Genomic DNA, 27752 nt, shown 5'->3' on the forward strand with positions numbered 1-27752 from the left:
CATCAGAGCTATCAAGATTTAAAGCTTTAAACTTATTTATAGAATCATCTAACAAATTATTCACTCCCTTGTCATTAGACATCCCGGGAGGTCCTTTTTCCTTACACACTCCCTTGTCAGTAGACATCCCGGGAGGTCCTTTTTCCTTATATTTTATTGTTGGGCGCGCCCCATCTCTCACTACATTCGGTTTCTGACATGTAATTCTGGACTTCTTTAAGATTGCTACAACAGTGAGAAAGGTCAAAATAGCTCCTAGTAAAAGCACAGAAGCCTCTACATTAACCTCCCAAAATAGCAACATTCCCAAGCCAAAGTCCAGAAAAGACATACCTCTCCAAATTTACCACCCTGCAGTTCTGAATCCGCCTTGTAGCCAAGGGGTCTCCGTGGTGCCGGTGATGTTGAGGTCAATTTCCCGGGTTTCGGCACCAGATGTCCCGAGCGCTATGTTCTCGCCGGCAAGAATCACGCAGGACACTCGGATCCTTCTGCAGGAAAGCTTTAATGCATCTTGAGAGTGGGAGAGCATAAGCTTACCAGAGCGGAGACTCTGAGCCAAGACTCCCATCCCTTAATAAAGGCTGGCCGAGGCCGCCTGGGACGTGTTACCCTATGAATGGCTTCAGCTCCTCAGGCCAAATGAGCCACGGGATAGGCAGAGATCAAAGGAATGGAAATTACCCAGTGCCTGTGAAATAATTTACATTTGGTGCCTGCAGGCACCATCATTGTAATGGAGAATGCAAGGACGGCTCCCTACACCAGGGTATTAATATCAGCTAGACTGTACCTTCCAGGAGCCTACTTTGTAGTTGTAGAGATGGATAAATTCACTAAACAAGTAAGTTTTAATAATTTTGAAAACCTTAGATGGAGAAATACAGAGGTCTGTGGTATTGGTAGCAGGTATTTTCTCCATCTTAATCTCAATTCATATTATGGGTACCCAGAGTAATTTATTTTTGTACATTTCTATTATTAAATAATAAAATTAAAACACCAATATAGTTTGGCCATAGTAGGAAATTAAAATGTAATTGCAAGGATTAAACACACATCTTTGTTTTTCAGAAGTAACTGGATTTTTGTTTTGAGGTTAAATAAGTCAGTAATTAGATAGGAACTTGTGTATAAGTTTACCATGGGAAATAAGGTCAACTTAGTTTCATGTTAAGTTCATATCATCTACTGTGTATTTGTCATCCCAAGCTTGTGCAAATGAAACATACTTTGTATTTAATGGTGCTAAAATAGAATCTTGGTCATTGTGTTTGTGAGAGGGTTGCATTTGGGTAGAAATTTATCCTTGTAGTCATCAATACAGCAGTCTATATAAAAGGATTCTGAAGTTACTCAAATCTACACGTTAGGAGGTAAATTACAGTTACACTCTTGTTTTTCCTTCACCTTAGTCACAGAACCTTAACAAATGCCTAACAGTACTTTGCCATATAGCACCTGTATAACTCAGGAAATTTGCATAATTTGAGAGGTTTTCTAATTTGTTAAGTTGTATAAAATTGCCTTTTCTGTATATTATATAATTAAAAACAGATACTAGAAAACTGACCAAGATTGTAGAGATTCAAAAGGTAGTGATTGATTATAATATTATTTTGTGTCAGAATCCCACAAATACACTTTTTTTTAAAGTAAAAGCATTCACTTATATTTGATGTGCTAGATAAAGTATGATCTCCAGTAAGGAGTGACTATGTGGAGTGAGCATTTAAAGCATTTAAAAGGCAGCAGTGATAGCACACTTAGTTAATTTTGTGATCTTTATTGCAGATTGTTTCACATGAAAATATATAATAGTATCTGATATGCACATTAACTATTTAGTGGATGTTATAGCAAACAAAGAATTTTAATATCAAATTACATAATTTAGTAGATTGTCTCCGTGGAATACTTAATTAATGCAGTTATTTAGTAAAATAATCAGTGAGCAAGATAGCTAGAATAACTCTAGCTATAAACAAGAATTGGACTGTTAGACTGATTCACAGGCTATGAATTATTTTCCTCACATGACCAGTCTTGAGTGATGGGATTTGTTGGATTGAAGATGCCATCAGAAAAAGTCCAGGGTTTTCTTATCTTTCATATTCATCAGAGATAATGTATTCTGTTGCCCAAAGAATAGCAGCTCCACTTCTAGTGATTTGCATTTGAATTTCATTAACCAGCATGTGAGTGGGTAGTTCTGAAAATTGCTGCTCCAGAATTGCTCCCATTAGGCCAATCTTGTATCAGTGAGTGCATCACCTGTTTTCAGGTGAGAGTATGAAGTGGCATTCCTTTCAGTTAGGCACATTGATGTCTTAGAACAAATTGGTTTGAAAATTAAGTGGAGAGAGCTGATGAAGTGGCTCAACTGGTACAGGTACTTGCTGTTCAACCCAAGTTTCCTCCCCAGGACCCACCCACATAATGGAAGGAGAGAGTTGACTGCCGAATGTTGTCCTATGACCTTTACTTTTGTACTATGGCATGACATATCCACACACAACCACATACACATACACATAAACAATATAATAATTTTTTTACAGACAGGTTCTTACTATATATCATTGACTAGCCTGGAACTCGCTATGTAGACTGAATCGGCCTCAAAATCAAAGAGTTGTTCTACCTCTGCCTCCTAAATTCTGGGATTAAAGGCATGCACTACCAGATAAAATTTTTAAAAATTAAGTAGAAAGTACTTTGTACTTAGTGATATTTGCCATGGTGTATAAATACTAACTAAATAGATTTTTGATTTTTTAAATGATCTTAAAATTATGTTGACAATAATTAAAGAACAATAATAATTAAGAGTTTTTTGAGAAAAAAAGATATTCTGATATTTGAAGTAAACTTTTTTCTCTTCTTTCTTTTATTTTTTATTTATTTTTCTTTTTTATTTAAATTAAAAACAAGCTTCATTTACATGTCAATTCCAGTTCCCTCACCCTCCCCTCCTCTTCTGCCCCTCACCAACCCCCATCACCTTTCTGCTCCCAGAGAGGGCGAGGCCTTCCATGGGGGGAATCCAGGATCTGTCATATCATTTGGAGCAGGGCTTAGACCATCTCCCTTGTGTCTAGGCTGAGAGAGTATCTCTCTGTGTGGAATGGGTTCCCAAAGTCCATTCATGTACTAGGGATAAATACTGATCTACTACCAGTGGCCCCATAGATTATCCAGACCTCCAAACTGACATCCTCATTCAGGGGGTCTGGTTTCCCAGCTATCAGTCTGGGGTCCATGAGCAACCCCTTGTTCAGGTCAGCTGTTTCTGTGGTTTTCTTCAGTCTGGTCTTGACCCCTTTGCTCATCACTCCTCCCTCTTTGCAACTGGGTTCCAGGGTTCAGCTAGGTGTTTAGCTGTGGGTGTCTGCTTCTGCTTCCATCAGCTACTGGATGAAGACTCTAGTATGGCATATAAAGTAGTCATCAATCTCATTATCGGAGAAGAGCTTTTAAGGTAGCCTCTCGACTATTGCTTAGTTTGTTAGTTGGGGTCATCTTTGTAGATCTTTGGACATTTCCCTAGTGCCAGATTTCTCTTTAAACCTATAATGGCTCCCTCTATTATGGTATCTCTTTTCTTGCTCTCTATTCTTCCCCTGACTCGATCTTCCTGCTCTCTCTTGTCCTCCTCTCCCCTACCATTCTCACCTTCTCTTTCTTCTAATTACCTCTCACCTTCCCCCCATGCTCCCAATTAGCTTAGGAGATCTTGTCCTTTTCCCCTTCTCTGGGGGACCATGTATGTCTCTCTTAGGGTCCTCCTTGTTTCCTAGCTTCTCTGGCAGTGTGGGTTGTAGGCTGCTACTTCTTTGCTCTAGGTCTAAAATCCATATATGAGTGAGTACCTACCTTCTTCCTTCTTTCCTTCCTTCCTTCCTTCCTTCCTTCCTTCCTTCTTTCTTTTCTTCCTTCCTTTCCTTTTCTTTCTTTTTCTTTTCTTTTCTTTTCTTTTTTTTTTTTGAGACAGGTCTTAAACTCTCAAAGATCCATTTGCCTCTGTCTCCTGAATACTAGGATCAAAAACCACCACACTTGGCTTAAATCTTTTTCTTAACTAAACTTTAAGTATACAATGCTTTCTTTGTTCTTGACTATAGATGTGATGTTGCACAGCAAATCTCAAGTGTTTATTCCAGTTCCTTGACTGAAGCTCATTGATTAGTAACTTTTTATTTCCCCTTTACCCTGGTAACTACCAATTCTGTTATTCAGTTCCATGAATTTGACTTTCTTCGATACCTCAGATAATGTTTGCAATGCTTATCTTTCTATTCATCTATGCAGGCCTGGAAAAATGGCTCAATTGTTAAGGAAACTTGCCACTTTTCCAGAGGGCTTGGGTTCAATTCCTAGCACTCAAAAATGTTGACTTACAACCATCTATAACTCTAATCACAGGGGATTGGTGTCCTCTTCTGGCCTCCAAGGGTACTGGGCATTTATGTGGTACACAGATTTACATGTGTAACATGAATAATACAAACCCAGAGACAGATATTGGGGTTCAAGCTGAAGATCAGAGAAGCAAAGCAGCTAAACCACCAGAGAGCTCTCACCTCCACCTGTGCTCAGACCAAAAGGGCAATCTACCAAACCACAGATTTAATCTCCAGACAGCACTGCTCCTTACCAAATCTCAGACTCCTAGACTGCTCTCTGAGACTGCACTGAGCTCTTTATATACTCTCTAATGCTGATATTAAATGTGTGAGCTCTGTTTCTCTTTAGACTGATTTACTCTCATGTAGACCAAAGTGGCCTTGAACTCATAGAGATCCATCTGCCTAGCCTAGCTTCTATGGCTTGCATTCTTATTCCCATGCAAGCTTTATTAAATCATAAACAGTTTATTACTACATACCTGCAGGCAGAACACACTAAAAATGATAACTTTAAAAAATTTTAAGGTCCATCTATGCTACTGTATACTCAAATGTATCTCTCAGGCTGAAGTATATTCCACTGTGTGAATATATACTCCATTTGCTTTGTCCATTCTTTTCCTTTCAAGTCTTTAATCCATATTGAATTGGTTTTTATATATGCTGTAAGAGTCTAGTTTTATTTTTTTGCATATGAATATCCAGCCTTCCCAGCAGCATTTCTTAAAGAGACTTTCCTTTCCCTATTTTATAGGCTTAGTACTCATGTTGAAGATCAGTTGACTATATTGGTGTGGATTTATTTCTGGGTCTCTGGTCCCATTCCATTAGTTTGTTTGTCTTTCTGTTAGTACCATACTGTTTTGATTACTATAGATTTATAATATATTTTGAAATCTGGATATGTGATAACTTCAGTTTTATTGTTTTCTTTGAAAGTAATTTGGCTTTGTGGTCTTTCATGCTTATTTTAGAATGGTTTTTCTGTGTTTATAAACATGTCTCATTAAGTCTATAGATTACAAGTACATCTTTTTAAAAATTTATGATAGTTATAAATTGCTTCATTTGTGGATGCTTTTTTACCATAATGGAAGTAGTAAAAATTATACTGTCTGTTCTACCCTTGTTTACTGGAAGAATATTGCATTATGTCTAAGAACTGGCTCAAATGTTGATTTGGAACTAGCCAGATGGCTTAGCAGGTAAGGCATTGGTTGCCAAGCTTCACAGCCTAAATTCAGTTTCTAGGACCCACATGGTAGAATGCAGGAGAGAACCAACTCCTGCAAGTTGTTCTCTGATCTCCACTCACATGCAGTGTGTATACCCACCCACATATACTCACACCAAATACATGAATAACTATAAAAAATTATTTGAGCATTATTTTTAGTAGCAAAGTCCTAGAACTTATCTAAATGTTCCTTGGTAACTAGTCTGACCTGTAACACGAGGTTTCTCTCCCACCTGCCAGTTCCTGAATAACCACTCTGAGGCTTAGTATTAATTATAAACTGTTTGACCTATTAGCTAAGGCTTATTATTAACTAGCTCTTATGACTTAAATTAACCCATTTCTCTTAGTCTATATTTTACCACAAGGCTCATGGCTTGTTACCTCACATATTGCTTTCCTAGTGGCTGCTTGTTTCTCCACCTTCTTTCTCTCTGTTTGGATTTCCCACCTAGCTATCTTCTACCCTGCCATAGGCCAAAACAGCTTTATTCATCAACCAATGAAAGCAACATATTCACAGCATGAAGAACATCATCCCATATCACTGACCTAATGAAATATTGTATTTTTTTTTAAGAGTTACTGTTTTGTTTTTTTTTCTTTAATGTGCACTACACATGTCTATTAGGAAGGCTTGGAGATGGAGTTGTGTTTTCTTAAACTCAAGTTATAGGTGGTTGTGAGCTTTTGTGTGGGTGCTGGGAACCAAACCCAGGTCTTCTGTAAGAACAGCAAGTGGTCTGAACTACTGAGTCACCTCTCTGGCCCTGAAGTATGGTGTTTCTACGTAATCAAATAATGTGCAACTTTCTCCCTTCCTTTTTCCCTACCTCTCTCATATCCTTAAATAAGTCAGAGTCTCCCTAAGTACCCAGTTTGGATTCAAATTTGAGATACTTCTGCCTTGGTCTCCCCACTATTAGGATTATAGGTATTACTCTACCTACCAATATCTGTGCAGCTTTAAACATGAGTGGAATTTCTATTAATGATATGATTAGGTTTAATATAAGAAGCCATATGATGAACAAATTGCAGAACAGTTTATATAATGCAGAATTAAAATTACTAGAAAAATTAACATAGGTTTGTATTTTATGAAGAAAATTAATATTTGAAATCATTATAAGGCTTTTAATTCTTTAATTCCATTTGTGTTCTAAATTTTTATTCAGGGTTCTCGGTGCTCTTCTGATGCCAATATGCTTGGAGAAATGATGTTTGGCTCAGTAGCAATGAGCTACAAAGGATCCACCCTAAAAATTCATCAGATCCGGTGAGGGAGTTCAGTTCTTCTTATACTCATTGTAGATGTTTTTAGAAGATGAAAGGACTTCTTACTTCTGTACTTAGATTGAGCATGTCAGATGCCCAGCTTATGATGTCACAGTTTTAGTGCTTCTTCTCAGCCCTTGTGATGATGTTACAAAATCTCTAACTTAACAAAATTGTATTTACAATAAATCAAAAAATCATTGTATTTTAGTTTTAATCTCTTTCTGACATTTTGTTTTCTTTCATAGTTCACCTCCACAGCTCATGCTTAGCAAAGTTTTCACTGCCCGGACTGGAAGCAGTATTTGTGGAAGTCTCAATACGTAAGTGCTTACAGATGCAGGGGAAAATTGATATTTGATATTTGAGATATAAAAGTATAAACATTAAAATGGATTTTTAAACTACAGTACATACAGTTTATATCTTACCCAAGTTTGAAAGTTTATGGAGGCCAGATTATACCCTTTCTGAATATAATTGTACATACAGATGTGATTCCTTTTTCTGTAGTTTTTTGTGTTGATAAGAGGCTATGTACCATTCTCAACTTTATATGGAGAAACAAAAGACCCAGGATAGCCAAAACAACCCTGTACAATAAAGGAACATCTGGAGGCATCACCATCCCTGACTTCAAGCTCTATTACAGAGCTATAGTCCTGAAAACAGCTTGGTATTGACACAAAAATAGACAGGTAGACCAATGGAATAGAGTTGAAAGCTCTGATATTAACCCACACACCTACGCACACCTGATTTTTGACAAACAATCCAAATTTATATGCTGGAACAAAGAGAACATCTTCAACAAATGGTGCTGGCATAACTGGATGTGGACATGTAGAAAACTACAGATAGACCCAAGCCTATCGCCATGCACAAAGCTTAAGTCAAAATGGATCAAAGACCTCAACATAAACCCAGCCACACTGAACCTATTAGAAGACAAAGTGGGAAATATCCTTGAATTAATTGGTACAGGAGACCACTTCCTGAACATTATACCAGTAGCACAGATACTGAGATCAACAATTGATAAATGGGACCTCCTGAAACTAACAAGCTTCTATAAGGCAAAGGACACAGTCAGCAAGACAAAACAGCAGTCCACAGACTGGGAAAAGATACTCACCAACCCCACATCTGACAGAGGGCTGATCTCCAAAATATACAAAGAACTCAAGAAGCTAGTCTCCAAAACACCAAACAATCCAATTAAAAAGTGGGGTACAGAACTAAATAGACAATTCTCAATAGAGGAATCTAAAATGGCTGAAAGACACATAAGAAAGTGTTCAACATCCTTAGCCATCAGGGAAATGCAAATCAAAACAACTCTGAGATACCATCTTACTCCTGTCAGAATGGCCAAAATCAAAAATACCAATGACAGTTTATGCTGGAGAGGATGTGGAGAAAGGGGAAACTTCTCCACAGCTGGTGGGAGTGCCAACTTGTACAGCCACTTTGGAAATTAGTATGGCGACTCCTCAGGAAAATGGGAATCAGTCTACCACAAGACCAGCAATTCCACTCTTAGGCATATACCCAAAAGAAGCACATTCATACAACAAGGACATCTGTTCAACTATGTTCATAGCAGCACTATTTGTAATAGCCAGAAACTGGAAGCAGCCCAGATGCCCCTCAACTGAAGAATGGATACAGAAAATGTGGTACATTTACACAATGGAGTACTACTCAGCAGAAAAAAAAAACAATGGAATCTTGAAATCACAGGCAAATGGATGGAACTAGAAGAAACCATTTTGAGCAAGGTAACCCAGTCACAAAAAGACAAACATGGTATGCACTCACTCATATATGGATTTTACACATAGAGCAAAAGATTACCAGCCTACAATCTACACTGCCAGAGAAGCTAGTAAACAAAGAGGACCCTAAGATCAACATATATGGTCCCCTGGAGAAGGGGAAAGGGTCAAGATCCCCTGAGCAAATTGAGAGCATGGGAAGAGGGGGGAGGGAGCTAGGAGAATGAGAAGGGAAGAAGAGGAAGGATGCAGAGTTCATGAGGGAGCAGAAAGGTTGAGTCAGGGGAAGAATAGAAGAAAGGATATGTGATAGGTAGGTAGGGTTCTAATTGGGGGGGGGGTGGTAGGGGAGGACGGGAGGGAGAAGGGCACTGGGATTGGCATGTAAAACAATCTTGTTTCTAATTCAAATAAAAAAAAATCTGAAAAAAAAAAAAGAGGCTATGTACCAGGACCCTAGTAAAGAAAGTAATGAGTTAGAGTTAGTGGTGAGGTTAGTGGGACTTTGTAGGTGCCAAATCAGAACACTGACTAGCTTAAATATTATGGTAATCCAAAGTCTAAATGAATGGGAAACAGCAGAAAACCTACTAGAGAATTTCTTTTGAGCCTTGAAAGATTTCTGTTTTGAGGGGTTTTATTATAGAGGTTTCTTCCCTCTATAGCTCATTTACCTTTTTTGTAGGAAAAAAGGAAAAGGAAGATGTTTTTCAAAATATTGTGGATACTTTAGAAAATGATGTTGCCAAAATGCCAACTTTTAAAATTTGATACTGATATAGAAATTAAAAATAATTTTAAAACATTACAGTCTTCTTTTTTTCTAAATTTTAACTGATAATTCTTAAAATTTATGGAAAAGATATTCATACTGAAAGCATAGTAATTTTGCTTTTGTTATTCACAAAGAGAATTAAAGTAATATACATCATAATTTGATTGCTATTCCTGCTGCTCTCTTCCCCTTCCTCTGTTCCTTCCTCATCTGCAATTGTCATTTGACCATTCCCAACACCAGATGTTTAGAAAATATTTTTAGTTCAAAATATGAGGGAAACCTTGTCTGTGTTGTGTATCAGTAACAACAATTTACTTTGGAAAGAACCAGATGGTAAATATTTTCTGTTTCATTAGCTGTATTGTATGCTGTCATTTCTTACTGCTGTCATTACAGCATTAAAACAGCCTTAAGCAACTTGTAAATGAAAAAACATGGTCATCCCGTGAAACTTTATTTATAAAAGGTATAGCATCTTGATGTGGCCTTCCAATATATCTTAGTAACTGATGGTTTAAGTGATTGCATAGTTATCACCATAGTTTATACTTATAATACTAGTAGTAATAGTTTTAACTTTAAAAGGGTTTAAATTTTTTTTAGGAACTATATAAAATAATAGATTTCATAATGATACTTCCATTCCATTATACTTTGTTCCTGTTTAGTTCCCTATTATCCTCCATATTCCCAGTAGTCTCCTTTGCCTCAATTATTTCAAGAAGTTTTACACTTGAAATTTCATTGGGATGTATAAAGAATTACCATTAAAAATCATAAAATATATTTGGAATTTTTTTGTTTTTCTTTCCTCTGTAGACTGCAAGACAGTCTTGAATTCATCAATCAGGATAGCAATACATTAAAGGCTGATAACAGCACAGTTATTAATGGCCTGCTTGGAAATATAGGTAGGTGGTTCATTTTCATTTTATAAAGTTAAAAAATGCTAACCATATAAAAGTATTTGTAGTAACTTTTTTTTTTTTTTTTTTTTTGAGACAGGGTTTCTCTGTGTAGCTTTGTAGCCTGTCCTGGAACTAGCTCTTGTAGACCAGTCTTGGTCTTGAACTCACAGAGATCCACCTGCCTCTGCCTCCCAAGTGCTGGGATTAAAGGCATGTGCCACCACCAACCGGCAAAGTAACTTCTTATGATATAGATTTTTTGTATAACCAGAGAGCTTCTAATGGTGTAAATGGAAAGGTTGTTTAAATTTTACACATGTAACCTTTATGTTATTTGGAAAACATTTTTTTTCTTGTATTTTAATATGATATTCATTTTGTATCTAAGAAAAGAACTTCTGCATGCTTAATTTGTCTTCATTGTTTTTTGTTTTTAAATTTGATGTGTTTTTGAAAGGCTGAGTCATTGATATCGAAAGCCATTACCAGCTCTCTGAAATTTTAGCTGGGAATAATTATCCCTACTCTCTTCGCTAACCTAAAGTCATTTTAAAATGGTGCTCGTTTTTTATGAATTGTGGTTCATATGAACAGATTCTCATATGAACAGATACTCAAATGATGACTCTCAAGCTTATTAGAATAACAGCTTAATTTAGTTAATTATGGATCACAATGCATAGTGCATTTTAAATGACATAGTATTTCTGCAGTTTCTTGCCTAGAAAGCACAACTAAATTGCTGCTTGATTATATATCTGATGCATAATATCAGGGAGTAGACAGTAACCTTTATTAAGTACTTTTATTTAGATGGTTATATTTTTTCCTTTTTGAGATATGATCTCATTGTGTAGTTCAAGCTGCCCTGTCACTTACTATGTAGCCCATAGTAAATTTTATGTTTTAAATTTATCTTTATTCAAATGAGATTCTACTAAGCACTTGTTGTGGGTTAGTCTTACTGTAAGGCCTGTTTTATAGTATAGGTCAGTTTATAGAAGAAGTTCTTTCAAACTCAATTGATAGGAATCAATGATTCTAATGAAGTAAAACTGCAACAAAGAAATGTCCTTTTAAAAATAATTTGATTATTTTAAAACTCCAAGGGCTTATTGAAAGTGATTCATTTTAATAGTATAAATGAATTGATATTTATAAAATTAAATTATACTATGGAGACTATTTGGCCTTTCTGTTCAAATATAAAAGAGAAATTTAATCCATTTAATTAAGCTACAGGCTTTAAATAATGCATAGCTTGTATTTCTACACTTTTGACTGTGAATTAAGGATAGTTGAGATCTATTCTGACTTTGTTTATGTTTCCAGTTGACCAATCAAGTGTTTTTAAAGCATCTGTAATATGACCAGCTATCTGGTAGACTCTGAAGAGGCAGTGGTAAGCTAACACAGTTTTTGCCTCAGTGGATTTGTAGTTAGCACCATTAAATAAATAATACAACCACAGTATGCTATAATGTATACAAGATTAAAATTATGTGGCTGTGATTAAAATATAAGATGAATTTCATCTTGGAGAATTGTAAAAGGCTTCCTTGAGAATAAGACATCTAAACTTGAAGAATTATTTATATAGTTAGGGAAAGAAGTACCCAGTAGTAATACTGGACCAAGGGACACACCATCATAAAGCATGTAAATAAGTTCACATGAGTGGAGCACACAGTAGAGATAAAAGAAAATAAAGAATTGAGGGTAAAGGTGTATGGGAGGATTTGGAGGAAAGAAAGGGAAGGGAGAAATGATGTAATTAAGGTGCAGTCTCCAGCATCAATGGAGAAAAGGAAGAACTGAGCAAAAGCAAGATGGCAAAGAGAACCATGGGCAACAAATTTATATTCATACTTTATGCAGTCAGATAACAATGAGAAAATGCTAGTCTTTTCATTGTGCCATGACAGGATTAACTATGCAAAAATTTTATTACTGGAAATGACTATGAGAAAGAAAATGAGGGAGATGGGAAAAGCCAAAAGAACCATAGATGGTGATGTGTATCTGACTCTAAGGAGAAAAGCATATAATAGCTTTCTAAGGAGGAAAGGTTTGGCAAGACAAGGAAGAAATTTTGAGTTTAGACCTACTTATCAGAAATGTCCCATATTTCCCCAACATAGGCCTGGACTTTGTATCCCCTGTATTAATCACTGACTAGGAGCTTGTTATGGGTAATATATAGCTGTGCACAAATATGCAATGGATTTTAAAGCACAGTTAGAAATTAGATACACTCTCAAGGCTTCAACAGAAAGTTGTTTAGAATCCAACAACATAATCAGATCTGATTTTATATGTACAAAAAAAATGTCTTTCATGAAAATGGGTCTAGTTAAGAAGTTGGAGTTAAAATATGTCAAGAAAATTTTACCTCCTGTATGTAAGTTGTTGGAAAATGGAAGACCTCACTGACCTCCTAAAAGAGTCTTAGGGACTGCCAGGTGTCCTTCAACTACGTTTTGAAAACTGAACAACTCTAGGAATAGATATATATTGAGGAAACATGAAAGAGATTTGACTGCATGTAGGTGTTAATGGAAAAAAGTAAGCCATTGAGAGAATGAAATTAAAGATAGATATGATAGTTGAGAAAGGTTATTGAGGGAGAGTGTTGGGTTGGGGTACTAGCTGACATAGAATTTAGCTTAAGATGATAAAGAGGAACTTCTCAGAATTCTTGAGTAAGTTACTAGCATCATAAGGTTTGAATGTTACCTATTTCATTTAGGCAGGAAGTAAGCAAAGATAGGTAAGATTTGAGTAACTTTGAGGGTGGGTTGATAAGAAAAAAACAGTTTCAGTCTTGGAAGCTCTGTATATGTCCATGTTGATGCCCATGTAAACAGTCATGTAAAGAAATGTGGGTGAGGAAGGAGTTATAAAAACATTAAATTTTGAAATAGCTAGGGAACATTGAAGAAAGAACTGACCATTGAGAAATGGAAGGATTGCTGCATTATAATTACAGAAATTTCTGTTGTAGAAAAAAAATAGTATCAGTAATTTGAGAAATACAGATGTTATTTAAAGCAGAAGGCTGCCTGGCAGTGATGGCACACGCCTTCAGTCCCAGCACTCGAGGGAGAGGTAGGCAGATCTCTCTGAGTTCGAGGCCAGCCTGGTCTACAAACAGAGTTTCACAGCAGTCTCCAAAGCTACATAGAGAAACCCTGTCTTGAACGCCCCCCCCCAAAAAAAAGCAGAAGACCACCTATCCTAGATGTTCAACTCCTACATTACTTAGACCAGGGGTTCTCTACTATGGGTCTTGCCCCTGGGTGTTTGAATGACCCTTTCACAGGGGTTGCCTAAGGCAATAGGAAAACACAGATATTTACAATTCATGGTAATAGCAACAAAATGATTTTATGGCTGGGGTCACCACAACATGAGGACTTGTATTAAAGAGTCCAGCATTAGGAAGGTTGAGAACCACTGACTTAGACTGTCATAATTGAATAAGTAACAGATAACTCAGTTGCTTCATTTTAGGATGTAAGCCCCCAACCCATACTTCTTTTGGAGAGAGGATATCTTTACGTAGCCCTGGCTGGCCTAGAATTCTGTATGTAGACCAAATTGGCTTTGAATTCATAGCAATCTGCTTGTTGGGATTAAAGGTGTGTGCTACCACTCCTGACCCTTATATCCTTTTGTGAGTATTTAGGACACTATCATTTCTTTGTGGTTGTGTGTGGTACTCTGTCTCCTGTTTTTATAGTGGGTAATCAGTTTTTAAAACATCAATTTCTTCTGTTTCTTTGTAGCTTACTACTGGACTAGCAATTTTTTGTGCTTATTTGTCAATAAAATTCCTTGATAGATTTGCTATGTTCTTGTGCTAAGTGTGGTAACACTGTCTTCTTAACCACATTCCCAGGAGAACATTGGAGTCTTAAAAACTGGCTTTTAAAACCAAGTTTCTTTAGCAAACATTAAATTATGTTGATACTGTTACCTTTTTGAGTGGTTAAAATGTTTTATGTTAGGATTAAACATTGAAATAGTTCTACCTTTTGTAACAGAATCTTATTTCTGTTGTTATAAATGGATTTATTCATAAATAGGCATGAAACGATTTTTTTTTTTTTTTTGACCATGACTAAAAGGAGAAGTATACTTTTTCTAATAGAGAAAATGACCTGACTTGTTCTTGCTTTGGTTAAAAGTTCCTGTGCCTTACCTGTTGGTCTGCTCCTGTGTTACCTTACCTCACCTTATTTTCCTGACTCAGTGTAGCTTCTCTAACAGGCCTCTTTCATGTGTATTTTACATTTTTGCCATATAGGTCTTTCACAGTTCTGCAGCCCCAGGCGGGCATTCTCTGAACAGGGTCCGCTCCGCCTGATCAGGAGCGCCTCTTTCTTTGCAGGTTTGCCATGTGCTGTGTGGGTAGACTAGTTGGTGTGCCCTAGTGGCTAGAATCTCTAGTAAAGCTGTGGAAACAAGAGAGTGTAGAGATGGAGTTGGGAGGTTACGGTAAGAAAGCATTGCTTACTAAGTATAGGAACTTACTGCTTTCCACTGAGTATGTTCCTAAAGTTTGCACAAAATGTTTATCAAAAGGTTGGTGTTTTTAATGAAATTTCAGTTTGTCGTTTCTTTCCTCTGTATGTCATAATAATTTTAAACTTAAGACTCTTAAAGAAAAATTTAGTATGTAGCTAGCTTAGTAATTAGTTGTATTGCCCCTTGGAAATGTTAATGTTATACTGTCTTGTTTCCATGGCTAAATAGCTTTTGTATTGTAATTCACCAATTGCTGGCAACATCTGATCTTTATAATTGTTGCAAAGTTTCTGATCTACACTCTTCCCTAAGGACAACTTTTCTTGGAGCTAAGATTTAGATGAACAAGCATTGTTCTAACACTATATAAAAAGGCATGTGAGCATAATTACACATATCGTTACATTGTTACAGAGTGTGTGCCTTGCTTATATGTACGGGAGCACAGTCCTGATCCACTTATTTGAACATTGCAAACACATACTGATCTTGCATTATCATTTTCTAATAGAAATTATCAGTCTACAGATTTATTCGTTGTTGTTTATTATTTTCAATCTCCTTTACATAGGCCCAGCTGGTCTTGAACTTAAAATCCTCCTACCTAAATCTCCTGAATGGTAGGATTATGGATATTTGTCACCATTCCCTGCTATCCCATTTCTTGTTTTAATTTTACTTGTAAATGGTAGATATGAGCAATGCGTATTTTTCTTAGGTAATGTGGAAATTTAAAACTAGTTTTAAAAAATATACAATATATCCTGACAGCACTTATACTTACTTTTGTTTTTCATTTTGTTGTTTTTCCAGTGCAGTGGATCAAATCCAGGGCCTTATGTATGTTCTAGGCCAGTGCTTTATCACTAATTTACATCCTTGGCCCCCCCCACCTGTTTTCAAACAAAATTGGTATCAAATTATTTAAGCAAATTTATCAAATGTTTCATTACATAGCTTTAAATTCTTGTTTATTATGCTTGTGTTTCAACATTGTTACAGATAATCAGAACAAACTACCATAGAGTGTCACTTGGCCTCAGTAACTAACATTCATACCCTTTGATGGTATGCTTTTTTCACTTAATAGTATGAATATCTGTGTTTGACTGTGTTCTTAAAATATGAATTTTAGTCACTTCCTGGATTCTGTATCTTGGATAGTTTTGCACCACACGGTGAATCTTCATATAGATCTGAAAGCTTGTTCAATTGAATATTAGCTCCTAGTGTTGGGTTGGTGCCATGCTATTGAAAAAAGGAATGCAATGAGATGAAGCATGATCTAGTTTGCAATTTAAAAGGAGCAGCATCCACCTTAATAATAATATAGTTTATGACTGACTTTTTGTCTTGATTTGTAGTTCACAGCAACCCAATGGACATGCCGGGAAGAGAACCGAATGAGGACAGAGACAGCGGCATAGCACGCTCTGGTAATGTCAGGTTCATAAACTAACCCTGCTTTTTTCTGTGATTCTTGTTAGCTGGCATTGATTTTATTTTTATCTCTGTCTATATTGTCTAATCCACTCTAGTTTGTTCACATTGACAGTTCACATAGGATTGTAGAAAGGATAGGAAGAAGTTTCTTAAATTTGATATTTTAAATGTTGACTATTAAGTGTGTTTGAGTGGTATGCCCTATTAAGCATGTTCAACCTGTGACCTAGGAGCTATGTGTGACCAAGGATAGCTACAAGTGCGGCCTAATCCAAAAATCATAAATGTATTTAAAACATTAGCAAGCCTGGCTGGGTGATGGTAGTGCAAGCCTTTAATCCCAACACTTGGGAGGCAGAGGCAGGTGGATCTCTGTGAGTTTGGGACCAGCCTTGTCTATAGAGTGAGTTCCAGGATAGCCACCAAGGCTATCACAAAGAGAAACCCTATCTTGAAAAAAAAACAAAACAAACAAAAAACAAAAAACAAACTAAAACCCAAATACCTATTATGAGCTATATTTGTGTGTTTTTTTGTTTGTTATCTTGTGTGGACCTTGAATGTGAAAACTTTATAGATGATAGCATTCTGTTGCAGTATCAAAAGGTTGGACACTCCTGACAGAAGATCACAGACTGTCATGTTAGGCTTCATCAGGACAAAATGGCTCAGGGTACTTAAAAACTATAGTAGATCAAAAAAAAGTAGAAAAACCATATCAGCTTACATCTGCTTGCTGTTAGCTAGTGTATTGATAAAACAGAAAAAAAATCTTTCTGTATGATGTGTTCAGTGATAGATTTGGCTCAGAAAAAAGACACGTAGCTTACCCTGGGCAAGGGCCAAGTACCTTAGTCTTCTCTGGCACCTTCATTCTCATGCCCATACCCTGGCACAGACACACATATGCATAAATAAACATAAAACTTTGAAACAAAATATTAAAATTTACAGATAAAATTGTACTTATCATGTACAACATGATGCGTTAAGGCATTTATATACTGTACAAGTGGAATCTATTGGTATGTCTGTCTCCTTAGACTGCTTGCTCCAAAGAGTAATGTGTAGGATCTGCTGGTTTTTGACACTTAAGTAAAGACTTAGGTTTAACAATCTGTGCATGAGTACTCCATGAGGGTTGTAAATGACCCCCTTGAACAACATTCAAACACTTAGTTTCAAATATTCTTTCTTTTTAAAACCCATTTGCAATCAGTTCTAATGGCATCGGGTTTCCTTTACGAATGGTGAGGGTTCAGCCAAGTTAGTGGATATTTAGGGTGACTTAAGTGATAGCTTATTGGCAGTAGCATTTTTTTCCTGGATTGTACAGTGCCAAAAATGATTGCCTAAGAGACTCTTGTAAATATAGCATTAATACATGAGTTTTCTCCTCTGAGGCTTTACTCTAAGTCCCTTTTTTGTTTGTTTGTTTTTTTTGTTTTGTTTTGTTTTCAAGACAGGACTTCCCTATGTAGCTTTGGAGCCTGTCCTGGAACTCACTCTGTAGACCAGGCTGGCTTCAAACTCACAGAGATCCTCCTGCCTCTGTCTTCTGAGTGCTGGGATTAAAGGCTTGTACCACCAACGCCCAGCTCCAAGTACTTTTTAAAATGGAAAATCTAGAGAAATTGATGAAACAAAAGATTTGGCTTACTCTGTTCTTCAGTCTTAATCATTGACTAATAATTACACATGTTCTTCTAACTTAACAGCATCTCTGAGCAGCTTGCTCATCACCCCATTTCCCTCCCCAAATTCTTCACTTACTCGAAGCTGTGCCAGCAGCTACCAGCGACGCTGGCGACGTAGCCAAACAACAAGTTTGGAAAATGGGGTATTTCCTAGATGGTAAGTTAGAATTTGACCAAGATTGACTAATTCCTTAAATATATGTTTATGTAAGGTTTTTAGAACTTGAGACTTGTATTTTGTGTATTTGAAGTCTGTAACTGAAAACTTAAAGTTTTATCACATTTTTTAATTGTGGTAAAACAGACAAAACTAATTTTTTGTTTTAATTGTTTTTACCATATGGTTTAGTGCCTAAGTACCTTCACCATCACTATTGTTAAGTCCTGAACTTTTTATCTTCCCAAACTAAAACCCTAGACCCTTCATTTGCTCTTTGCAACAATTGTTCTAATTTTGAATTTTTGTGGTTTAAAAGTCTTTAGTTTTGGGTTTGCATGTATGTCTGTGAGAATGCATGCCCCTTTTGTACAGGTACCCATGAAAGCCCAAAGAGAGCATTGCATTCTCTATAGGTAGAGTAAACAGGCAATTTCGAGCTGCCCAACGTAGATGCTGGGAACCAAACTTGGGTCCTTTGGAAGAGCATAAGTGAACATAATGGTTGAGCCATCTCTCCAGCACTACTATTCTATTTTTTATCTCCATAAACTTAACAACTATATATAAGTACCTTATTTAAGTGGAACCATACAGTACTTATCCTTTTATATATGGCTTATTTTGTTTATTATATCTTTGAAGTTCATCCATGTCATAGCATATGTAAGAAATTCATATTTATGGCTAAATAACATTGTACTGTAAATATATTTGAGGGGTTGAAGGAGTGGTGCTGTCAGTAAAATGCTTGCTGTGTAAGCATGAGAACTTTGAGTTCAGATCTGTAGCACATTTCCCGTGTAAAAATCCAGGTGCACCTGTTATCCCAGCACTGAGGAAGCAAAGACTGAAGGATTCCTTGAGTTTGTTGGCCATATAGTCTAGCTGAATTGATGAGCTGTAGATTCAGTGACAGTCCTTATCTTAAAAAATAAGGTAGAAAATTATTAAGAAGATACCCAATGTCAACCTCTAACCTCTACACACATCCTACCTACATGCAAGCACACGTGTGACCATGCACACGCACACACACACACACACACACACACACACACACACAAAAAAAAAAGTACATTTTCTTTATCCATTCACCTGTCCATAAGTGCATAGATTGTTTCTATTTTTAACTGTTTAAATAATTTGAATAATACTGCTATGAATATGGGTACATAAAAGTTTCAGTCCATGCCTTCTTTTTGGGTATATGCCCAGAAGTGGGTTTACTGAGTAATATGGTCATTCTATTTTTAATTTTTGAGGAACTGCCGGATAGTGACTGTATGATCTCACATTTGCCATGTAAAACAATTCTGATATCTTTGTATGCTCACCAACACCTTATTTTCTGGTTTTTGTTTTGTTTTGGTCTTGTGTAAGGGAGCCCACATCTCTTGCATGTGAGGCAAACATTGTACCACTAAGTTCCACTCTACCACTAAGCTACACTCAGTTCCACCACTTAATAATTGCCATCCTAGTGAATCTGAAGTGATTTACAAGTACTTTTTGGTCATTTGTATATCATCTTTAAAGGAGTATATATTCAACTTTTTGCTCCCAGCGTATTTGTTTTTGTTGTTGTTGCTGCTGATGAGTTAGGAGACAGCTTTGAATATTTTGAGTATTAGTTCCTTACCATATTTTCTACCATTCTGTGGATTGCTTTTGTCATCTCTTTATGATGATGTCTTTTGATTCAAATTTATGATTTTATAACATCAGTTCTATGTTGTTATTGCCTATTACTTTTCTGTTCTATCAATGAAACCATTACCAAATTTAGTATTTTGAAGCCCTTTGTTTTCTTCCAAGAGTTCTATGTTTAGTGCTTTCATTCTTGGAGCACATATTTTGGTGTTTTAATTTTTCCTGGTTCTCTTTGGGCAACTTGTTTATTTTCAAGGTTATTGCTTGGTTGATTGATTGATTGATATTTAGTTTGTGTTAACATACAGATGTAGATAAAGAAACTTCATGTTTCCTCATTTACTTTCCTCTTTTATCTTAAAATCCAGACATTTTTATCTTGGTTTTGAATTGGGATTATCTGCTTCTTTAATGACTTCTAGTAAGAGGCAAGATTCCCAACCATTCCCAATTTGACTCTGGTAAACGTTCTTTGAAAACAATGAAAAAAAATAGTAGATTTCTTGGAGCGATAACAGTTGTGTTATAACATTGTAAATTTACATATAATTTGATAAAACAGCAGAAGAGCTTTTGAATTAGCAGGGAGATAAACTATTGGTGTTTAAAACAAACACATTTATTTTTAAGGTCTATAGAAGAAAGCTTTAATCTGTCAGATGAAAGTTGTGGCCCTAACCCAGGAATTGTGAGGAAAAAGAAGATTGCAATTGGGGTAATCTTTTCATTGTCCAAAGATGAAGATGAAAATAACAAATTCAATGAATTCTTTTTTTCACATTTTCCTCTCTTTGAAAGCCACATGAACAAATTAAAGAGTGCAATAGAACAGGTAAGTGTACTCCTTTGTATCTTATTTTTATCTTTTACTTTGCATTTTATTTTCTTTTGATTAAGAGTTATGTTTATTCATTTGGCAAAATTTGACAGCTGTTTTGAAGTTGCTTTACAGAATGTTCCAGGAGCTTCAAGCATACTCAGTGTCATTGAAGGAGTTTACTGTTTTAGTTAAAGGCCTGAGGCAGCTTATTCATTCAGAAACTAAATCTTTAAGGGCCTACAAAACAATTATAGTAACTGAAGAAGTGTATGGGTACTCCTGAACTCATAAAATAGCAGGTGAATAAATGGATGTATGTATTTGAGATGTTGGTAAGTGCTCTGTTGTAAAGTAGAACAGCATTCTTTATGTTCCTCTCGTTTTAGAGTTAAGAGAAAAGTTATCAGTGTACACAATAGTTAAAGGCATGGAACTGATTTATTAGTTAGAAAGATGGGAGAGGACCTAGACTTTAGTCATCAGATATTTTAATAGTATCAGAAAACAGAGGAAGGCATAAAAGAAATAGAAAAAGACTGGCCACTCAACCAGGAGAAAAGTACTTTTGGAGTAAGACAATGGGAGAGTGTTTTAAGAGGAATGAATTGTTATGACAAATGCTTCGGGTAGTATCTGAAACAAATGCCTGAGCTTAGAAAATTGAAAACAAAGGATAAAAAAATGAACAAATGAAGGTTTGTTTAGTTTTTTTTAAGAGTACAGAGGAAAGACAAATATGACTTTCTGATGTGAAGTTGTCGTTTCAGCTTATCTTAAAAGTTATCAGTGTCAGGGTTTAAATGTAAACCTTCAGAAATCCGATAAAGCGGGCTGGAGAGATGGCTCAGAGGTTAAGAGCACCGACTGCTCTTCCAGAGGTCCTGAGTTCAATTCCCAGCAACCACATGGTGGCTCACAACCATCCATTATGAGATCTGGTGCCCTCTTCTGGTGTGCAGATATACATGGAAGCAGAATGTTGTATACATAATAAATAAATAAAATAAAAAAAAGAAATCTGATAAAACAGAAGCTGAACAATTAATTTGATGTCTTCCCTGCCCAAGGGTATTGGTTGGCAGTTGTCAGGAAATCTTCCCAGGCCAGGTTGCTTATAAGGCTGCTTGTGTCATATTGTACTCTCACTTGGTAGAGATGACTCCTCCTCCTCTTCTTCTTCTTCCTCTTCCCTCCTCCCCTCTTTTCCTTCCTCCTCCCTTCTCCTCCTCTTCCTCCTTCTCCTCCTTTTTTATTTTAGAGACAGTGTTTGTCTGTGTAGCTTTGAAGCCTCCCTCTGTAGACCAGGCTGGCCTCAAACTCACAGAGATCCACCTGCTTCTGTCTCCTGAGTTCTGGGATTAAAGGCGTTCACCACCACTGCCCGACCCAGTAAAGATTATTCTTGGTCAGTATCTTTAAGATTACCAGATCATTAACAAAACAATCATTGTAATTTTCATGTGGAAAATTTATGTTGAAAATTGGACTTATTTTGACTATGAATTATTTTAAATATATTTAATAATTTTTCTCATTTTAAGTAATTTTCCTTTTGGGACATTTGTAATTTTTCATAATGTTACTTTATAATTAAAGTCTTGGTGAATTTTCCAGATTATTTCTTGGCAAAGATTCCTAAAAATTGTGCTAACTGATCAGTATCTATGACCAAAGTTCTTAATCCTTGACACAGAAAGAATATGAGATGGAGTGAGTAGTCTGGACTCAGTTACAAAGAACATGGATTGCTTTACCAGGGAGTTTTGGCCTCCTTTTTAAGGCTCTTTTGAGGATTTGCTGTAGAAAGATTAATTAAGCAATATATTTAAAAGATACTAAAAAGGGGGGTAAACAAGCTAGGAGGTGGTGGCAGATGCTTTTAATCCCAGCACTTGGGAGGCAGAGGTAGGCAGATCTCTGAGTTTAAGGCCAGCCTGATGTACAGTGGGAGTTCCAGAATAGCCAGGGCTACATAAAGAAATCCTGCCTCAAAAAGGGGCAGTGGGAGGAAACTATTCAGAATGTATCTCAAGAATTCAGTAGTAACTTGGGATTTTCTGCCTCTAGGGAATATACAGATATTTATTTGTATTAAATCAATTAAAAACAAATAGATAATCTTGCTGCACAAATGAAAAAATGCTGCCTTAATTTTTTAAGTTAGATATTGGTTATATATATTTTTAAGTTGGCTGCTCTTCTTTTGTGTAGATTTTTATCATGAAAGCTGATAAGTTTGTAGTTCTTGTGCCTGAAATATTTTGAGTGACTTGGAAATGTTTTTATAGTGGTTGTAGTTTGGGATTGGATATTTCTGTTTGGTTTGGTTTGGTTGAGATGGGTCTCACTCTATAGCCCAGGTGGGCATGTACCACCTACTTAGAAAAGAATTTTACACTTCTTATAAAATTTGGTAGGCAGTATAAGAACTCATTAAAGATTACTTTAAATGTTTTCATGTTTTAATGACTTGACCTTTGTACAATCTGAAATATTGATTATAGAGTGATGAAACTGAATGGATACATTTACATAAGTGAATGATTAATGATAGAAATTATGAAATAATTGATAGAATTTAATAAGCATTTCTTCTAGAACCATCTTGCAAAAATATTCACTTCTGTTGTTTCATTGACTTTTGTTTTTAAGCACCATGGTAATTATTTTTGAAGTCTATACTACTTTTTGAGATCTGTGATGTAGTTTTAAAATGTTGTTGGCAAGATTAAAGAACAACACTAAATTCTGTTAAAGGAACATTCATGTTACCAGTTGCAGGTTTCTTTCCCTCCCTCCCTCCCCCCTCCCTCCCCCCCTCCCTCCCCTCCCTCCCTCCCCCCCCTCCCTCCCTCCCTCCCTCCCTCCCTTCCTTCCTTCCCTTTGTCTTCTTTTCCTTTTCAGTTTTTCCAAACAGGATTTCTCTGTGTAGCCTTGGATGTCTTGGAACTTGCTTTGTAGACCAGGCTGGCCTGGAACTAACAGAGATCTGCCTGCCTCTGCCTCCTGAATGCTGGGATTAAATGTGTTCACCATCACTGCCCTGCAAGTTGAAAGTTTCTTAACACTAAATAAAACAGTGAGTTTTTCTTTCCACTTATGAAGCTTGATCTCTGACCTCATCTTGAAATGATGGAACCTTAAATATGGGGAGTTTCATTTAATCAATTTGTAATTACATGAAAAAATGCAGAATTAAATTTTCATTGAAAAAGTTAAAATTTTCTTTTTTAACCTCCACCATCTGACTCCTATTCACTCTCTTTCTACCTAGATGAAAGCTTTTCGGTTTCCAGTGACTGTGCTTTTAAGAAAACAAGTGTCTGGGCATGGTAGTGCATGTGAACTCTGTGAGTTCAAGGCCAGCCTGGTTTATAAAGTGAGCTCCAGGACAGCCAAGGCTGTTACACAGAGAATCTCTGTCTTGGAAAGGGAAGGGGGGAGGAGAGAAAGGGAGGGGAAGAGAGGGAAAGAAAACAAGTACCTGGCCAGGGTTGTAGTCTAGAGCCCTCCTAGCTGTCCAGGGGATGTATTTGTTCCTTAGTGCTGATTGGGATGGGAAAGAGAGGTAAACAAGCAAATACCATGTTATGACTTGAGAGATCTTTTAGTTGAATTGTATTAAATTTCCCATTTTTCATAGGGTATTAAGAATGTTACCTGCATCATACCATAATCTGTTAATGAGTTCCTGTGTGTTTTGTTTAGAGAAAAAGTAGCCCGTGGTGGCAATGCTGGTTCAGGAGGATTACCAAAATTTTGAGGCCACTCTGGGGTACATAGTTCAGGGTCCCCTTGGTTACAGAGTGAGACCTGGTCTCACTCTGGTTTTTGTTGTTGGAGCCTGCAGACTGTCAACATTAAAGTCTTTGTATGTTGATGCTTTGTAGTTTGTTACCACAGAAACATTTTAACAATTGAAATTCCTCTCCCCCCCCCCAAGACAGGGTTTCTCTGTGGCTTTGGAGGCTGTCCTGGAACTAGCTCTTGTAGACCAGGTTGGTCTTGAACTCATAGAGATCCGCCTGCCTCTGCCTCCCGAGTGCTGGCATTAAAGGCGTGCGCCACCAACATTTTGTATCATTCATTAACGTACAGGAGAGAAAGCTACTATAGATAATGTGTACTAAGGTTCTTTCTTCCTCCAGTGTTGTGACCATGATTAAGAATTAACTATGTAATGTTTGTTTTCAAGGCTATGAAAATGAGCCGGAGATCAGCTGATGCCAGCCAGAGAAGTTTGGCATATAATCGAATAGTTGATGCCCTAACTGAATTCAGGTATTTTACTCCTCACTTTGCCATAATACAGAGCTGTTTTATAATATACATAAGAAGATAATTTATTTACATAGCAAGATAATTTAGCTTGTTTAAACAAGATTTAGTTATTTAAATTTCTTTTTTGTCGTTGGCATTTTCTTCATTTGTTTTTCAGACAGGGTTTCTTTTGCCTCATGGCCATATGAGAGTGTCATCAGTAAGGGAATTATGTTATTAAATTGCATTAGGAAGTTGTTGGGGTTTAGTTCCAATATTAGACCATTTGAGACGCAAATGTGCGAAGAGCTCTGTGTTTGACCAAATGTATGATTTGTTCTCTCAGGATAGGTATAGGTATAGAGTTAGCTCATTTCAAGTGAAACAAGAGAGACTATGTCATAAAGGTGGAAAGCTAGAAACAACTCCTAGAAGTTGTCTTCTGAGCTCCATACATTTTTGTCTACTTCTCTTTCCCTCTTCTTCTTTCTCAATAATGATAAATAATGTTTTAATTAAATGAAAACTTTTACATTCTAAGTGCTGGAGAAGTTTACTGAGACAGGTAATAAAATTTTTGGAGATTTCAAAGAACTTTCTAGAACTATACTACTGAACATGGTCTGTGCTCAAAGTCACATGAGGCTGTTTAATACAACTTAATTCAGTTCCTCAGTCTTGAAACTCATGTTACAATTGTTCTGTTACCACAAGTGGCTATGGCACAGACATTGCTAATAGAGCATTTCTACCCAGGCATAAAACTGAGCTTGAGAATGCTTGTGTAGAGAATAGAACGGAGGATACTGTTGTGTAGTTGTCAGATTTACTTATTTCTAAAACTAAAACTAAAACTTTTACAGATCTGGTTAATATAGTGAATATTCAGGATTTAATTGAATAGATACATACATAAAAGGAAAAGAATTGACAAATATGCTTTGAAGACTTTAGGATAGACTATGTCACAAGACAGCTAGGAAAGCACTATAGTGATTATACAGTTGTCTTTCCTTGTGTTGATCTAAGGAAAAACTGCAGAAAGTCAAGAGACATAAAATGGATCATATGTGTTTGGTGTTCTCATTCTCCTGGAGCTTAGTAATGGCTAGCCTGGTGACCCAAGTAGATGGGGAGCTGTTTTCTTTTGTATGTGCTGATAATTTGCAGTTTAAGTAGAATATATATTTTAGAACTATAGGATAGAAAGGGGCTCTAGAAAATACCTAGAACTATCCTTTGATCTTACAGATAGAAGAAACTGGTGTCCAAAATAGGAAAACAATGTGCTCTAAGAGCACTATTAGTGGGGCAAGGGCCAGCACGAGGGCCAGAGGCAGCACACTTTACCTTCACCTACAGAGTTCACTCCTCATGCTGATAGCTGATGGCAAAGAAGGAAAAGTGAGGTTCATTGACTTCTTGTTTTCTTTCCTCTCTCAGAAGCTCTAACAGTCCAGGTGTGAATTCTCAGCTGGCAGCAAAGCACTTAAGAGTATGTTATTTGGAGAACCATAAATTTTACAATGTGTTTCCTTCTTTTTAGAACAACAATTTGTAATCTTTACACAATGCCAAGAATTGGGGAACCTGTCTGGCTTACAATGATGTCAGGCACTCCAGAAAAGAACCAGCTTTGCCATCGTTTTATGAAGGAATTTACTTTTCTAATGGAAAATGCCTCCAAAAATCAGTATGACTTGCTTTATTTATTTAGTTACATATGTTATTTTGTTATAACTATATATTGCATTGAAAGCAAACTTAATTATAGAATTGGGATAGCTCATTGCCTTTCTAGTTTTCTTTTTTAAAAAATTATTATTTGTTTTATGTGCATCAGTGATTTGTCTTTGTGAGGGTGTTGGATCCTGGAGTTACAGATAGTTTTGAGCTACCATGTGGGTGCTAGGAATTAAATGCAGGTCCTCTGGAAGAACAGACAGTGTCTTAGCTGCTGAGCTATCTCTCCATCCTCCGTAATTATTTCTTATTGGTAACCAACCTATTTTAAGAGGATTCAATGGTGGTATATAGAAGAGCACTACAGAACAAAAAGTAATAAAAATATCTTTATGATTAGTTAAAATTCCTGATATGTTACAGAATTCCCTGAGGATTCTAAACTTCTATTGTGTGAATTGCATTCATTTATGATAGTTTTGTTTCATAAAAAAGTTTAAAAACTGTGAGGACAAATGCAGATTCCAGTGTTAGAATTTTATTTTCTTCAGAGTCACAAGGGAACTTTCCTCAAACACTAATCAAAAGTAGAGATCAGCTGTGCTGCAGTGAGCAGTAGGCTGAGTCAGAGTGCTCGAGGACTTGCTGTTAGACTTATAGTAGGCTATTTTATTCTAGTTTTCTTCTTACTGTTCGTCAAGCCTTTAGGATTCACATGATGATTCAGATGTTTTAACCCTCTTTAATGATAAAGGTTACTTACTATTTTTCCCCACTCAGTAATTTACTGATCTGGAAATTTGAAAATTAAAGACCTGTTCATTGATTCATTAGTGAACTGGGCAGATTAAATACTTGAAATGATTCATAGTTTTAAGTAAAAGGCATTTTTAAAAAATTATAATCCTAAAAATTTCCTTGTTAATATTTTAGTATTAAATGTTTGAATTGCTCTTCAAGGAAACATACATGAGAACTTTTTTTCCCATCCTAGTGGGTGTCTTTTCTTTTCCCCTCTTTTTTTTTTTTTTTATGAATGTCATTCATATGCACCCTCATTGCTTACTCTACCAAAACATTTTTTTAAAGTTTCATGAGTGTGTATTAATACAATAGCATAC

At 36.3% G+C, this 27752-nt stretch overlaps 1 protein-coding gene across 2 annotated transcripts in view; it reads left to right on the forward strand.

The window, feature by feature from the left end:
- The window catches only part of Fnip1 (folliculin interacting protein 1), an 81004-nt gene that overhangs the window by 34280 nt on the left and 18972 nt on the right, over window positions 1-27752 (forward strand). Inside the window, exons 4-12 of one of the 2 annotated variants that reach the window (XM_027427493.2) lie at window positions 6825-6925; window positions 7173-7247; window positions 10300-10391; window positions 14698-14781; window positions 16283-16354; window positions 18080-18215; window positions 20499-20700; window positions 24884-24969; window positions 26495-26641. In XM_027427493.2, coding sequence (XP_027283294.1) covers window positions 6825-6925; window positions 7173-7247; window positions 10300-10391; window positions 14698-14781; window positions 16283-16354; window positions 18080-18215; window positions 20499-20700; window positions 24884-24969; window positions 26495-26641 — 995 coding nt within the window. The remainder of the gene's footprint in view (window positions 1-6824; window positions 6926-7172; window positions 7248-10299; window positions 10392-14697; window positions 14782-16282; window positions 16355-18079; window positions 18216-20498; window positions 20701-24883; window positions 24970-26494; window positions 26642-27752) is intronic. The other variant, XM_027427494.2, reaches the window with a different exon arrangement.

Source organism: Cricetulus griseus, chromosome 7, assembly GCF_003668045.3.
Source record: "Cricetulus griseus strain 17A/GY chromosome 7, alternate assembly CriGri-PICRH-1.0, whole genome shotgun sequence".
NCBI lineage: Eukaryota > Metazoa > Chordata > Mammalia > Rodentia > Cricetidae > Cricetulus > Cricetulus griseus.